At 36.5% G+C, this 15256-nt stretch overlaps 1 protein-coding gene across 4 annotated transcripts in view; it reads right to left on the bottom strand.

Moving 5' to 3' along the window:
- The window catches only part of VPS8 (VPS8 subunit of CORVET complex), a 280030-nt gene that overhangs the window by 80930 nt on the left and 183844 nt on the right, over window positions 1-15256 (bottom strand). For 3 of the 4 annotated variants that reach the window (XM_057737662.1, XM_057737661.1, XM_057737663.1), the window contains exons 37-41: window positions 12787-12876; window positions 10803-10845; window positions 6717-6820; window positions 1778-1859; window positions 1359-1441 (exon numbers count right to left, since the gene is read on the bottom strand). In XM_057737662.1, coding sequence (XP_057593645.1) covers window positions 1359-1441; window positions 1778-1859; window positions 6717-6820; window positions 10803-10845; window positions 12787-12876 — 402 coding nt within the window. The remainder of the gene's footprint in view (window positions 1-1358; window positions 1442-1777; window positions 1860-6716; window positions 6821-10802; window positions 10846-12786; window positions 12877-15256) is intronic. The other variant, XM_057737664.1, reaches the window with a different exon arrangement.

Below are 15256 nucleotides of genomic sequence, written 5' to 3'. Positions count from 1 at the left end.
TATTTTAGAATGGATACATGTAAAGTAGTCTGTACCAAATTATTATTCAATTCATGATAAGGATCAAATGAAATGATATGTGTGAAGACACATTCTAAAGGATAAAGTACAATGTGGTGTGAGACTGCTGGATGTAGTAGTCTTTATTAGCAAGGGCCTAGCTGCTTCATACCAGATCAGAAGGAGAGCTTGGAGAGTCTTAAGAGAGCTGAGAGGGACATTCTTGGTTGGATAAAAGTTATTTGAAAATTATGAAGATCAATGGCATCATATTACTGTTTTTTTTTTTTTTTTTTTGGTGTGTCTCTAACCTGCATAAAGTAAAGGAAGACAAAATGGATTCTAAGGATAATTCCTGCTGTTTACCTAAAAATGTTCACAGATTTTTTTCTAAAAATATAGTTTAGCATATTTTTAGTGTTCTCCTCCTATTGAAGAAGTTGGAAAGGTTCAGGCCTTTTTGCTGAAGAAAATAGGTTGGAATGATGTTTCCTACAAAGGCCTTGGACACAAAGCCAGCTAGAATCTAGAGTAGGAGATGAGTTTTGGACAAAGTTTTAGGATGAGTTAGAAAACCTAAGTAACAAGATTAAGAAATGTCTATATTAACCTAATTTTTACATTTCTTTTTTTAATTTAAAAAGTATAATCAGGAACTTCCCTGGTGGCGCAGTGGTTAAGAATCAGCCTGCCAATACACGGGACATGGGTTTGATCCCTGGTCCGGGACGATCCCACATGCCACAGAGCAACTAAGCCTGTGTGCCACAACTACAGAGCCTGCACTCTAGAGCCTGTGAGCCACAACTGTGGAAGCCCATGAGCCTTAGAGCCTGTGTGCCACAACTACTGAGCCCATGTGCTGCAACTACTGATGCCTGTGCACTGAACATGTGCTCCGCAACAAGAGAAGCCACTGCAGTGAGAAGCCCACGCATCATAACGAAGAGTAGCCCGTGCTCGCCACAACTAGAGAAAGCCCGCATGCAGCAACGAAGGCCAACACAGCTCCCCCCACCCCCAAAAAAAGTATAATCAGCTGCAAACAATGGTCATTTTTTCCCAGTTAGCACACCAAAAGGAAGCTTGTGTATCTGAATCTCAAGGTCACGGTGAACAACTGAAGGCTGCACCCCCTAACTGAAGGTTGCAAGTGTATGCCAGGCAAACCCACATCACTGGACTGCTAGGAAAGATTCAAGCATGAGAGTCATAAATTAAATATTTAGCTAATGCCAAACATCAGCTGCATTATGTTTCAGACCCATTTACACATTAGCCCAACTTGCTATTATTTACACATAACTAAAATATTAATTAAAACTGATCAACACTGAATTTTCCCCCTTTCAACTCACCTGTAAGATTCTTTGCAAGATTGATGGGAGGGCAATAAATGCTGCCATGCTGTTTAGAACTTGCATGGTCAAAGATTTCAGAGCTGTTATAATAAAACGTTAATATTAAAGTTAGTTTAAAATAAGAGGTTTTGGTTTTTCCTGTAAGTCATAGGAATATAGCTTCCTAGAAATTTAGCTAACCAAGGCCAGTTTGATATTTTAAAGTTAACTGCTGGTAAGTTGCAAAGCTACTATTATTCAAGACAAATGATATAACTGGTGCCACAGAAAGAAGTGAACCTGAAAAATGAGATCAATACTACAATATGATTTCATTAAGGAAAAGAATAAAAATATACTGAGAGAAGGTATCAAAATGACTAATTTTTAGCAGATAAAAATTGGGTGACAGTATGGATGGATTCTGATGAACTTACCTTCAGAGTGTAGATGAGGTGCAGCTGAACTAGACAGCTTCTGAGGGGCCATCATTGCCTCCAATAAAGGAAACCAGAGCGCCTATAATGTCAGAGGAAACCAAAGAAAAACATAAGCACTCTGTTGTTTTTAAGAATAACTAACATCAGCTTACTGTTTCAGAGGTTTAAATGCACTTCTCACATACATTTGTTGGTAAAAATTAGAAAAAGAAAAGATGGAACACTTGACTGGGAAGAGAAAAGACAATAAAAAGCAAAGACCATAGCCAGGACAGATATCTTTACCATGCACCTTGGGAAAAATAAGGAAGCTGCAGTAAGTCTAAACTTTGGAACTGCAATCTTCTATGTCTCAGGAGAGGGTAGGTTCAAAGGAGCTAGAGCAGAACCTCCGGTTTTGTTCTTAAATGTATCACTGATACAGTCTGAACAGCCCTATGTACTGCAGAAGGGAATAGAGAACTCTCCCACAACTACTCTCCCCCCATTTCTCATCAGCTATGTCAAACAAGATAAATGAATACAATTATCCAAACTTTTCTCCTATATCAAGCATTATTTTGTACTTCCTCAGTCATCACAGACTAAGAAGTGGAAGTTAACATTATTTCAATTAACATTTCCAACCACAACATGAGATAAATGAATAGATCTATCATTTATTTATTCCTATTATGTTGGGCACTGTATTAAATGCTTTACATACACTTTGTCATTCCAATCTCATAATAACCTTACACAATAAGCATTATCTTTACTGGCGATAAGATACTGAAGCTTAGAGAAGCTGAGTAATTTGCCAAAGATTACACACTGCCATATGTGCATCACGTGTTCTTCCTAAGCCTTGGGAAAAATCTTCATCAGCAAAAATCAAACTAATACATTTTAAAATTTCAAGCATATTTTCCTGTTGGGTAATGATTTACAAAGGCCTTATTTAACCCAGTATCTTGGGAGAAACCTATTCCTGAAAACATCCAAGAAGCCTGAAGAAAAGTCAGTACTGACAGAGCAGGACAAGCATGGTGAAGGGGACAGGCTAATGGTCCAGTGACTTTCCCACTGGGTGGGTGACCTCCCACTGAAGAGCTCTACAAGGAAGCCCTTGTCTGCTCCTTTCTGAGGTTTTTTAAGGCCAGGATTTTATGTCTTTTTTTTAAATAGTATTTCTTCAAGTTCTTAAGATACTGGTTTTAACTATGTTGTACACTGGCAAATCTTTATTGTATTGAAATTTCACTTTATTTTATCTAGTAACTCATGAATTTTTAATCTTGTATTTTATTCTTAGATGGCTTTACTCAATTAGCTTGTCCTTTAGTTGCCTATTTCAGCTTGTTTTTACAGTCACATCATTTATTTCTATGTATTTTTATAGTCTTTTAATTTAATTGTATACAGTATACCTAATTTTTACTTTTGGTTTTTATATTTATTATATTTAGAAATTTGATTTAAAATTTTTATTATTTAATCCAGAAATTTTAGAAGAATTACCTTTTGAAAAGTTACTTTATTCTTGATTTATAGATAGCAGACTTACAGATAGCAGGGAAGCAAGGCTGTAGAGATAATAGCCATGGAAAGTGTTCACACCCTAAACAGAGGAATTCTTCTTCAATTAAATCTCCACATTCACCCGAAACACAGGGTAAACACCTTTTAAATATTTTATCACTTTTGCTCTTTAATGTTGGTTCTTGAAATTTTAACTTGGTAACTCTTTTTTTTTTTTTTTTTTTTTAATTATTTTTTTTTGGGGGGTACACCAGGTTCAATCATCTGTTTTTATACACATATCCCCGTATTCCCTTCCTTCCTTGACTCCCCCCCCCTCGAGTCCCCCCCACCCTCCCCGCCCCAGTCCTCTAAGGCATCTTCCATCCTCGATTTGGACTCCCTTTGTTATACAACAACTTCCCACTGACTATTTTACAGTTGGTAGTATATGAGGTGGATAGAACTACAATCTGTCATACATAGTGAAGTAAGTCAGAAAGAGAAGGACAAATATTGTATGCTAACTCACATATACGGAATCTAAAAATGGTACTGATGAACTCAGTGACAAGAACAAGGATGCAGATACAGAGAATGGACTGGAGAACTCGAGGTATGGGAGGGGGCGGGGGGTGAAGGGGAAACTGAGACAAAGCGAGAGAGTAGCACAGACATATATTAACTTGGTAACTCTTAAAAACCCACAGGCTAAAATAACAACCCATGACAATGACAATCCTGACCCCTGAGAGCCGCACAACTGAATGTGAACTGCTTCCTCATGTTACGTAATCCACAGCTTTCTTTTCCAGGGAACGATGTACATAACAAAGCCGTATTCTTTATTATATGTCATCACTGGACACTGGGGTAGATGGACATACAAAGTAGGACAGGTATAGATTCTACCTGGGAAAGGACTGACAACCCGACTTCCCACAGTCTAACTTTAAGGAAATACTCCATGATATTAAATCTTCTGAAGAAACTTTTGGAAAGAGATATTACAGACAATTCATTATCAAGCTTTGGGATACTTCAGATTTTCTAGTTAGGTTAGGGTCTGTGGCCATAGCTCTTGTTCTCACTCTCTCCAAAACAAAAACAAGGCAAAGAGGAACAAGGCAAACCACCGTGAAAATCCCTCAGATTTAATGTTCGGTATTACATAAAATCAGTTCAGCATTTTCAAGAAAATAGTATTTACATAAAAACTAACATTGAAATGTTTTTCTTGTTGTTATGAAAGTTGTTCAGAAAAGACACAAAAACCAGTTGTTGGAAGGTGGGGAAAGTAGAGAGTGGTGTGAGAAGTGGGTGTGTGTGTCTAAGAGAGGAAGAGACAGATTCCAACTCAGATACATTTTTTGACCAAAAAATACAGAATTAGCCTTTCACCACATCAGAGGAAGCCTTAGTCCTGTCTCTGATTAAGAGATAAGAGTTCAAATACAGTCAGAATAATACCTAGATCTCTGGAGGCATGAATTTTATATCTAATTCTACCATTAATATATGTGAATCTAGACATATTTTAGCTTATGTGAGCCTAAGTGGCTCTATGTATAAAACATAATTGTCATTTTTTTCCTTACATTTTCCATGAAAAGAAGGAAGAATTCAAATAGATGTTAGGGAGGAGAGAAGAGGGTTGAAAAATATTTATGTGTATTTATGTATAAACACAGCTTTAACAGTTTTACCCTTTTGTGTTTTTCTATCAAAAGATAACCATGTCCAAATATAGACAGCCAAACGATAAATGAAAAAAAAAAAAAACTCAGGAACAGAAAAATCATGGCAAAAGGAATGATGTAAAGCTCATACTCCATTTAAATAAAGATTAAACAACTATGGGAATTGTGGATACAGAAAAGAATGTGTTGTTAACTTTAATGAGGTAAAATAACATAACTAATTAAAATTCAGAGGGATGGAGAAGATAGACTGGAGCAAGTGTCTATGAGTCCACATAAATTTCCTTATTGGTTGACATCACAGATATTATAAAAACTGAAATGTAATTATAAACAATAATTCCAATCTTTCACAGTAATTTAGATTTTTTAAACTTCAGTGAGATTCATTAAGAGATGGCATAGTGAAGAACTATTTATTTGAAATTCAGAATTTCCTCAGTTTTACATAAACTTCCCCCATGAGATTAAATACTATATTTTTAAAGCAAGCATTATTTGATTCACTGTTTTCTAAAATTACGCCAACCTAGGTAGATAAAAAATATCTACAGTGACATACACCAAATGATAATGATGGTTATTTCTGGGTGATAAGACAGATACAGGGTAATTTTTTTAAACATCCTTCTGTGTAACTTTCTGTCTTGCAGGATTTTTAAAAATAATGGGTATGTATTATTTCATTCAAAAAACTTTTTAAAATAAAAAACATCTATTATGTAAATGTTTGCTATATATAATTTATATTCTAAAGGGTATTCAAAATTTATGACCTTAAAAAAACCTTTGACAAAAAATGTAAAGGAGAAATTTACCCATCTCATAAGAACAGAAAACATATCAAGTTTATCATTTCATTGTAACATGTATGGCAAGCTGTATATGAAAAATTTACCCTGCTTCCCATTTCAGAAGCCCAGGCCAGGTGGTGTTAAGTCGGAGACCAGCGTCTGGAGGGGCAGGCAGTTGTGTTATCATACTGCTAACTTTACTTCTTAAAACTACTGCAGAATTTAGCTGTCAAGTCAAATCTCGCCCCCTTGGTTTCTGCTTCACTGCTGTTAACTGCCACCCACACCAGGTGCTCAACTGTACCTCCTTCAGCTCTGTGTTCTCCCTTTTCACAGTCTGGAATCTGTTACAGACATGGTTCCAACCTTGGCTGCATAGTGGAGTCATGTGGGAAGCCTTAAAACATACTGATGACCGGGGCCCAGCCCCAGAGACTTTAATTTAATTGATCTCGGGTACAGTCTGGGATTTTTCAAAGTTCCTCAGGTGACTCTTATGTGCGGCCAAGGTTGAGAACTACTGTATCGTAGCATTCTTGACCTTTTCCAGCTTTCTCTGTCATCCCTTGAGGCTTTTCCTCCAGTTCTTCACGCTCACTTTAGCCACAGGGAATGGTAGGGATGATAAATGGACGACACCTCCACAGTACCAGTATGCGGAATACACAAAATCTCAGTCCAGAGAGAACAAGGACATCCAGTATTCACACAGCTAAATTTTGCAGCACAGCCAAATCTAAGAATATAAAGCCTTTTGTGAGAACAAAGCAGACAGGCACTCCTCATAATAACTTTAGGAGTCTTATACTCCTGGGAGCACTGAACCGTGATTAAAATCCAGTTGCCCTGACTGCAGGCAGCTGAGAGGGCAGTGGAAATAGAACTGCTTCCTAGTTTCAGACCAGAACAGACTTTTAAAAGCCTTTGTAGTCATTCTCCTACCTCTCTCTGCTGCTGATTCAAATTATGTGAATTTCTCTGGCAAAGGGCAATTGTCTCTACCAAGGTCTCTTCAACATCCTTCAATGAGGGATCCTCTTTGGTATCTAGATTCAGAAAAATTGTTAGCATCACTCAAGGATATATTACTGATGATCTCAAAGCTTCTGTAAAAAATTAAACAAATTTTGCTCTGCATACTTTTAGTTATGTATTATATAATCATGTATAAGACCTGATACTAAGGTTTAGTAGATTAAAAAGCGGATAATTTTTTGCAACAGTTTTCCATGTAAACGTTTGACATTCCTAGGACATAGCACATCATACTTAGCATTTTAATATGCTTTAGCTACGGAAAATCCCCAATCATTTGTTTGTGAAGTAGTTAATAGAGAGATTATCTTTTATCTTTCTTGCTCTACCATTTATTCCTCTATTTCTTAAAGGTATGTATTCCTCCAACATACTATCTCAGGCCCTTTTCTTTTCATTTTTTTCCAATAATTTCAGCCGCTCTTCTGGTTTTAACTCCTATGTCCTTGCTAATAACTTTCAAATATACATCTCCAGCCTTTATTCCTTTCATAATCTGCAAGTTGAATTTTCATCAGGCTCTAGGACATCTATCTCTACATGGACATCCTGCAATCACTTTGAACTTTTATGTGCAAACCCAACCCATTTTTCTCACTTCAAATCTGCTCCTCCCCCTACATTTCGAAACTCACTTAACAGAACCACGACCTTTAAGTCAACCAGTTTATAAATCTTCATCATCTTTGATGCTTTCACCCATACATTAAAATAAATTGCTAATTTTGTTAATTCTACATCCACACTCTCATATACCCACTACTTTTACCCTAGCAGAGCCCTTCATCACCTCGTTTGCACTACTGCAGCAGCCTCTAAATTAACTTTTGACTTCCAAATCTTGCCCTCCTCATTCCCTTTTATATTCCCTTAACTGTCACTACAGTTCTCTTAAGCACAAGTCCAAACATATGAGTCTCATCCACAAAAACTACCAAAGACTTCTAATTTTTACAAAACAGAATGTCAATAAACCTCTGATCCTAAGTAAACACATTAAACATTCTGGTGCATCTTTCCAACCTTTGTGCTCTTATATCACCAGATTATTTCCTACTCCCCTAGGATACTAGCCAGGTGCTGTCATGTTCATGTTCTCCTCAGCCCAGAAGTCCCTTTTCTTGCTTTGTCTATCACATTCCTAGTCGCCATTCTAGTCATGATTACGTCAAAGGTCCCATCTTCCACAAGAGCATCTCAGTTACAGATAGTTCCCCAATTTTCTACAACCCTCGGCCACCCTCACTGTACCTTTTTAACAGTATTTGATTCTACCTGCATTAGAGGTTTTTATTTATGTATCTGTCTCCTTCAAGAGACTGTAGCTCTTTGGGTGAGGACTGTGTTTTAGCCATCTGAGTATAACCCATAGGAACTAGCCCAGTGTTGTGTAATTACCAAATCCTCCAAAATTCTTAAGCACACTATCAAAACTGAATCTGGCAATAAATGATAGTTATGAGACTATCACTGAGAAATTTATCTTCGTTGGAATTCAAGGAACTGGCTTCCCTAGATATATCACCTGCAAATCACTGTAGTCATTTGAGGGAAACATTCTTCTTACTTTTCCCACAATCTTTCATGTAATGTCTGTAAAAATTATTCTCATAACAATAAGTTGAAAAAGAAATATCCTATAACTACAACAAATCTAACAGTCAAATTGACTGAACACAAACTGACAGCACAAAAACAATAATTAAATGTTTCGTTGGACTAACTATAGAAAAGTCAACCGACTGTTTATGGAGGTTCCAAAAACTAATAATCTATGGAGAATTCGGGTAAAGGTGTTTAGGGGAATGTGTGGGCAAAGGGGCCCAAGAAATGTGTTAGTGGGTTAAAAAGGTAAAACAATCTAAAAATCACCTATCAAGTGATTCTCTGAACTTTGGGAGGGCTATTTTGAAAATGTCAAGTAATAGGAAAACAACTAATCCAATTCAAAAGTGTGCAAAGGATTTGACTAGACATTTCTCCAAAGAAGATATAGAAATGGCCAATAAGTCTAAGAAAAGATGCTCAACATCACTAATCATTAGGGAAATGCAAATCAAAATCAAGTCTACAAACAGTAAAAGCTGGGGAGGGTGTAGAGAAAAGGGAACCCTCCTACACTGTTGGTGGGAATGTAAGTTGGTACAACTACTATGGAAAACAGTATGGAGGTTCCTTGCAAAACTAAAAATAGAACTACCATATGACCCAGCAATCCCACTCCTGGGCATATACCCAGAGAACACCGTAATTCAAAAAGACACATGCACTCTAATGTTCATTGCAGCACTATTTACAATAGCCAGGACATGGAAGCAACTGAAATGTCCATCAACAGATGAATGGATAAAGAAGATGTGGTACATACATACAATGGAATATTACTCAGCTGTAAAAAGCAATGAAACTGGGACATCTGTAGAGACATGGATGGACCTAGGGACTGTCATACAGAGTGAAGTGAGTCAGAAAGAGAAAAATAAATATTGTATATTAACACATATATGTGGACTATAGAAAAATGGTACAGATCAACCGGTTTGCAAGGCAGAAATAGACACATAGATGTAGAAAACAAACATATGGACACCAAGTGGGGAAAGCGGGGAGTGTTGGGGGGGGATGAATTGGGAGACTGGGATACCAAATTGTACACTCTAAATATATGCACTTTATTGTAAAAAATAAAAAAATAAAAAGTTAAAAAAAAAAAAACCCAACAATGAGATGCTACCTCACAGTCATTAGGATGGCTACTGCCAAGAAAACAGAAAATAACAAGTGTTAGTGAAGACGTGGAGAACCTGAAACCCTTGTGCATTGCTGGTGAGAACGGAAAGTGATATTGCCATTACGGAAAATTGTACAGTGGTTTCTCAAAAAATTAAAAATAGAATTACCACTTAGCTCAGTAATCCCACTTCTGGGTACACACTGGAAGAACTGAAAGCAGGGACTCAACAAGATATTTGTACACCCACGTTCACAGCAGCATTATTCACAACAGGCAAAAGGTGGAAGCAACCAAGTGCCCATTGATAAATGAATGGAAAAACACAATGGAAAAACAAAATGTAGTATATACATAAAATAGAATATTACTCAGCCTTTAAAAAGGAAAGAAATTCTGCATGTGTCAATTCATCCATTAACATGGATGAATCTTGAAGACATTATGCTAAGTGTAATAAGCTAGATACAAAAGGACAATTACTGTTTGATTCTACCTATATGAGATACACAGAGTAACCATATTCATCAAGTCACAAAGTAGTGGTTACCAGAGGCTGAGTGGGGAAGAGGGAATGAGGAGTAACTGTCTAATGGGTACAGTTTCGGTGTGGGATGCTGAAAAGGTTCTGGAGATGGATGGTGGTGATGATTGTACAACAATGTGAAAGTACTTATTGCCAACGAACTGTAAACTTAAAAATGGTTAAAATGGTGAATTTTGTTATGTTTATTTTACCATACTTTTACAAAATAATTTTTTAGTATCAATGGATAAAATAGGAATTACATATCTATCTGTCACAAAGCTATTTAAGATTCTAAAATGTCGTTTTACTGCTTTCTGCTAAAATTATATAAATTCAATACAAAAACATTGATTATTACTTACCAATGAGAAGTTCTGCTTTGCTGTTGTTCAGCACATTACAGTAACTTTTAAGACATTAGTTATGTACCTCATTTATAATAATCAAAACATAAGTACAGAAATATAACCAAAAAATTAATTGATACCAGTGAAAAGTACCTTATTTTCTGTACAATGACTTCTACTGACAATTAGCATTGCAAAACCACAGTGGTTTATATTACTTCCTGTTATGAGCTCTTGAAAGCAAGCCAAATTGGGATCAATGTCAGATAAACAGTAATATGCAGATCAATGTAATTATTACTTAATAAATACAGTTTATCATTTAATATCTTTTAAAACATGGGGCCCATGGAAAAAGAAACTATAAGTTACACTCAAGAACTTACTTTCATCTTGATGTGTTATCTCTTGAAGTTTGCTTTGTAGTTTCTAGGAGGTAAAAGGAACACTTTATATTTCTAATCTACCAATACCTGAATTAACATATTTTAAAGCAAAATATGTTAAAGCAAGAAACAACAAGGTTATTAAGAATGATTTCCGCCATTCAGGAGAGAATTGTTGTATATACAGAAAGCAAAGCTAGTAGTACTGGAAGTGACCCAAAATATCAAATATCACTTATTCTGCCCCACTTTTGCTTCTGTTGTACCACCACGTAGTCATCATTGACACTCTTTAGGCAAAGTAATGAGGATCACGATTAATCCATGCTTTGGATAAGGGAAAAAAATTCATACTGGGTTATGAGAAAAAGAGATGGGTGGGAATAATAAAGGACACAACAAGTCCATCACCACAGCATAGGGCATAGCCTCAGGTGTGACATCTCCTATATATGCAGTTATAGTATCCTCTAATCTACTAAATTCTAGACTCTTACACATCCTTAACTGACATTCCAAAGGCTTCTTAATATACACTGAAGCTGACCTTAACCTATTCCTTCTACCCCAAATTTGCTCGTTTCCTTGAGGTCCTTTATAGACTAATGTTACACTAAAAATCAGAATCATCATTAACTTCTCCCTCTCATTCACCCCATTCCATATTCAAATGATCAGTAAGTTCTCAAATCCACCCTCTCTTTTCACTCCACAACCACTGCCACACTCAGCTCAAGCCCTCACTGATTCACACCTATACTACTGCAATACCCTCCCAAATGCTCTCTGCTTCCAGTTCTACCTCCCCCTTCTCTGCAGCCCAGAGATCCTCCTACAGTCAGCAGAGTAGTCTTTATGAAACAAACAACATCACCTCAGGCCCTTGCTTAAAAACCTTTTGTTGATCCTGGGTAAAAACAGGATCAGTCCTAATTCTTTAGCATGTCCTGCAAAATCTTTCCAAATCTGCATCTAGCCTTTGTTTCTGGCCTGATCTGCCTATACATTGATAGTTGAGCCCTAGTAAAGCTACTGGCTCATCTTCTAGTAGTTCATATTTCTTTGTATCCCCATGCTTTTGCAAATGATCATATTACTCCCTGCAAGAATCTCCTACTTCTCCATTCCCCATCCATGCCAGGAGTACTTTTATTTACGCTTTAAAATTAGGTTCATGGTATCATCAACAAATAAATTGCAAGGAAATAAAGAGATGCAGGAGTAATTTAGAGATTAAAAGAGGTTAAGAGCCTACACAAATCCTCTGTGGAATACTGTTCCTGGCCTGTTTCACAATTATATGGCTAGAAAAAAACTAGAAGCTAACACGAACCATTTAAAAAATATGAATAGGACATCCCTAATCTATTCCTAGCTGGATGACAATGTTTAAAAAACAGATATATAACACTTCACACACATTAGGATGGCTACTATCCAGAAAACAGAAAATAACAAGTGCTGGTGAGGAAAAATTGAAACCTTGGTGCACTGCTGGTGAGAATGTAAAATGATACAGCCACTATGGAAAACGGTATGGCAGGTCCTCAAAAATTAAAAATAGAATTGCCATTTAATTCGGCAATCCCACTTCTGGGTATATATCCAGAAGAACTGAAAGCAAGGACTCAAGAAGATATTTGTACACCCATGTTCACAGCAGCATTATTCACAGTGATCAAAAGGTGGAAGCAGCCCCAGTGTCCACTGCTGAATGAATGGAAAAACAAAATGTAGTATATACATAAAATGGAGTATTATCCAGCCTTTAAAATGAATGAAATTCTGACGTGCTACAACATGGATAAAACTTGGTGACATTATGCTAAGTGTAATAAGCTAGACACAAAAGGACCAATCCTGTTTGATTCCTCTTATGTGAGATACACAGAGTAATCAAATTCAGAGTCTAAAGTAGAATGGATTGATAAATGGATACAGGGCTAGACAGAAACATGACAATGCAAATACAGTAAAATGTTACCTTTAGCATTATTAAGAAGGCACCATGAATATCTCCTTTCTTTTCTAATAAATAAGCAGTGACTTCATGAAGCTGATACTTCTGGGTAATCTAAGAAAGAAGAAAAGAGAAAGCTTTTTTTGGTTCAAAAATCTTGTTTGTGGAGTCAGAAGATCCTATTAAGGATGAAAAAAACCCCATGATAATAAACAATGAATTCATACCCTAGTAGTATGCTACTTTTACAGTATAACATGCAAATATTTGACTTTCTAGACTTAGAGTAGCCCATTTGGGACTCTAATTGAACCAAGGTCATTCATTTTTTTTCACTTATTTATTTAAAAAGTTGTTATGCACCTGAATTAGGTATATCCATTGCACAAAAGGTAACATGTATACATAAATAGTAATAATATACACCAGAAATTGATGTGTAATTATTCACAAAATATTGAGAGCAAAATGACAATGAAAACAGTATACATTAGCTTGTGGGATCTTAATGAAAATTAATAAATTAAGTTTCTAATAAGTAAAAAAGAAATACCAGTTAAACCAAGGCAAAAGAAAGAAAATAAGTATAGAAAAGAATGTCATAGAAAGAAACAACAGAGAAACAATAGCGAGGTTTAAAAAAAATCCTAAATCAGTCTTTGAAAAGACAAATAAAGAATAAAACTTTCTTAAGAATAAGAAAAGAGAGGCACAAATAACATATTACAGGTTAACAGATCAAAGGAGGAAAATATGATCATCTCAATAAATGCAGAAAAAGTATTTAATAAAACGCAGCATCCATTTTTGACAAAAATAAAACCAATACAAAACACTCTAACCCAAACTTGTAATGGAACTTTCTTAATTTAATAAAAATTATCTATCAAAATCCTACAATAAACACCATATTTAACATAAAATGTTAGACACATCCCCTTTTAAATCAGGAACAAGGAGAGAATGCATACTATCAGTGCCTCTGTTCAATAATATCCCAGAGTTCCTAGTCATTTGATGAGGGAATGAAAAAAGTGTAACACTGGGAAAAAAAAGAAACAAACTACCATCATTCTCAGAAAAAATTGTCATAAAAAAATCTAGAAAATATTTGAATGAAAAAAGTATTCAGACTGGTTTCTAGATCTAAAACAATGTACAAAAATTAATAACATACACCAGCAGTAACCAATTTAAAAAAATCATTTCAAAAAACTTCCTTTTAAAAATTTCATTTCTAATGAACCTGAGTGAACATGGAGAGAAGGGAGTCACCTCACATCATGGCCCTGCATCTAGCCAGCGCAGAGAGAGCCACTGTAGGTACCAGCATGCATGCCTGCACATGGGAGGGAGCGGAAGCTGCTTGGACAATAACCCTTCCTCCAAACATGTCAGATACTGTCACTGGCTGCACACACATATGTGCGAGCACTAGGGAAGGAGTGGAATCAGCTTAGGCTCTCGTCCTGCCTTTAGCTAGGGTGGAGACTACTGTTGCTGGTACAACTGCACAAAGGTAGGAGTAGCGCCAACTTATTAGTGTGACTCCAACCACGCTTGCCCTGACCCTGCCTCTACCCAATGTGTGCACACCAGCGAAAAAGAAACGCAGCCCCAAGCCCTCAGGACCCAGTCATATCCCCAACCATGGTGAACACCACCATCACATTGGGAAGAAACCCAACTCTCTGTAAGATCCTGTTCTAGACCCTTAGGCCTTGGCACCACCCCTAATAGGTCAGTGACTCTAGCCCTAGATGCCAGCAATACAGTGCCTGGTAGCACATAACCGGGAAAGATGCAGCCTATGCTCACTTTAAATTTAGCTCTTCCACCAATGCCACTGGGGACAAGCAGACTTCACAGGGATGCTCCCACAAATGGACATATCTTCAAGACTAGGGTAGGGAACTGTTTCACGTAATCTCACAGAGAATGTCAGACAAGAAGCTGGGATGAAGTGAGAGAGTAGCACTGACATATATACACTACCAAATGTAAAACAGATAGCTAGTGGGAAGCTGCTGCATAACACAGGGAGATCAACTCAATGACTGATGATGACTTAGAGGGGTGGAACAGGGAGGATGGGAAGGAGTCGCAGGAGGGAGGGGATATGGGGATATATGTATAAATACAGCTGATTCACTTTGTTGTACAGCAGAAACTGGCACAATAGTGTAAAGCAATTATACTCCAATAAAGAGCTTAAAAAAAAAGAGAGAGGAATATGTTTCAGATGAAAGAAAAAGATAATTCATTAAGTGGATGGGAAACAAAAAAGTGTTAAATAATTTGCCTGAAAAAAGTTCAAAGCATTACTAATAAAATGCTAAATGAACATGAGAAAATAATAGATGAACACAGTGATAACTGCAACAAAGAAATAGAAAACATACAAGAGAACTATCAAAGCTGAAAAAAACAATAACTGAAATTTAAAATACACAAGAAGGAGTTAAGAGCAGAATGAAAAATATGTTAAAACCAA

The sequence above is a fragment of the Hippopotamus amphibius genome, chromosome 6 (assembly GCF_030028045.1).
Source record: "Hippopotamus amphibius kiboko isolate mHipAmp2 chromosome 6, mHipAmp2.hap2, whole genome shotgun sequence".
Classification (NCBI taxonomy): domain Eukaryota; kingdom Metazoa; phylum Chordata; class Mammalia; order Artiodactyla; family Hippopotamidae; genus Hippopotamus; species Hippopotamus amphibius.
This window is presented reverse-complemented; position numbering and strand designations above follow the sequence as displayed.